Raw genomic sequence first — 1,463 nt, 5'->3', positions numbered from 1 at the left:
ATGGAACCTAGAAACCAAACAGGAGTTTCAGAATTCCTTCTCCTGGCACTGACAGAGGATCCCAAAGTGCAGCCTCTCCTTTTTAGCCTGTTTTTGTCCATATATCTGGTCACTGTCCTGGGAAACCTGCTCATCATCCTGGCCGTCAGCTCTGACCCCCACCTCCACACCCCCATGTACTTCTTTCTTTCCAATCTCTCATTTACTGACATCTGTCTCAGCACCACCATGATCCCAAAGATGCTGGTGAACCTCCAAGCACAGAATCAGAGCATCCCTTACGCAGGATGCCTCACCCAGGTCTGCTTTGTCCTGATTTTTGGTAGTTTGGAAAGTTTTCTCCTTTCGGTAATGGCCTATGACCGCTATGTGGCCATTTGTCACCCACTGAGATACACAGCTATCATAAATCCCCACTTTTGCGGCCTGCTGAGCCTAGTCTCCTTGCTCGTTAGCATTGTGGATGCCCTGCTCCACAGTCTGATGTTGTTGCGACTGTCCTTCTGCACAGACCTGGAAATTCCTTACTTCTTCTGTAAAGTTTTTCAGGTCATCAAAGTTGCCTGTTCTGAAACCCTCATCAATAACATCATCTTATATTTTGCAGCTAGCATACTGGGTGTTCTTCCTTTCTCTGGAATCATTTTCTCTTATATTCAAATTGTATCTTCCATTCTGAGAATACCTTTAGCAGGTGGAAAGCATAAAGCTTTTTCTACCTGTGGGTCTCACCTTACAGTTGTTTGCTTATTCTATGGGACGGCTTTTGGTGCGTATATGAGTACAACATTTACACACTCTTCCAGGAAGACAGCAGTAGCTTCAATGATGTACACTATGGTAACTCCCATGATGAATCCCTTCACCTACAGCCTGAGAAACAGAGACATGAAGGGAGCCTTGAGGCGAATCATCAGGTGCACACCTGCTTTTCAGTGATTATATTACCTACTTTGGGTTTGGATTTCTAGATCTCTAGATTTTTTCATCAAACCACAGATGGCTGCAACAGACTCAGCTGTCATATCCAGACATCATGCTCAGAGATACCAAATAGACTGTCCCCAGACCTATTGTTAATAGAGGACTTATTATTAATAGACCTTTCCATAAAATCAATACAGAAGACATCTACTTCCATCTGATCACTGAGAATAGTATCATATCCATTTCTAACGAAAGTTCTGTTTGGGAGAAAATAATTACTGTGAGAGCTTTAGATTGACAGTGTAGAGTATGTTTTCTGTTGGGAAGTTAATTCCTATATCCACTACAAGCACTTAATACATTGCCTGGCACCTAATACTCGATAAAATTTAACTAGGACCACAGTGTTCTATATGTTGCCTTAATATATAAGGCTTATTTTTGCTTGTTCTCACATATTTTCTACTTTCTCCAAAGTTTTTTTGGTTTACCATTATTGTAGTATCTATTAGCACGTTTTTCTCATCTTAGTAATT

At 41.4% G+C, this 1,463-nt stretch overlaps 1 protein-coding gene across 1 annotated transcript; it reads left to right on the top strand.

Moving 5' to 3' along the window:
• On the top strand, window positions 1-939 carry LOC126070980 (olfactory receptor 7G2-like). Its single transcript, XM_049875296.1, has one exon. The coding sequence runs from the start codon at window positions 1-3 to the stop codon at window positions 937-939; it is 939 nt and encodes a 312-aa protein (XP_049731253.1).
• The last annotated feature ends 524 nt before the right edge of the window (window positions 940-1,463 follow it).

Source organism: Elephas maximus, chromosome 3 (assembly GCF_024166365.1).
Source record: "Elephas maximus indicus isolate mEleMax1 chromosome 3, mEleMax1 primary haplotype, whole genome shotgun sequence".
Taxonomy (NCBI): Eukaryota; Metazoa; Chordata; class Mammalia; order Proboscidea; family Elephantidae; genus Elephas; species Elephas maximus.
Note: the sequence above shows the minus strand (reverse complement) of the source record. Positions and strands in the feature narration are given on the sequence as shown.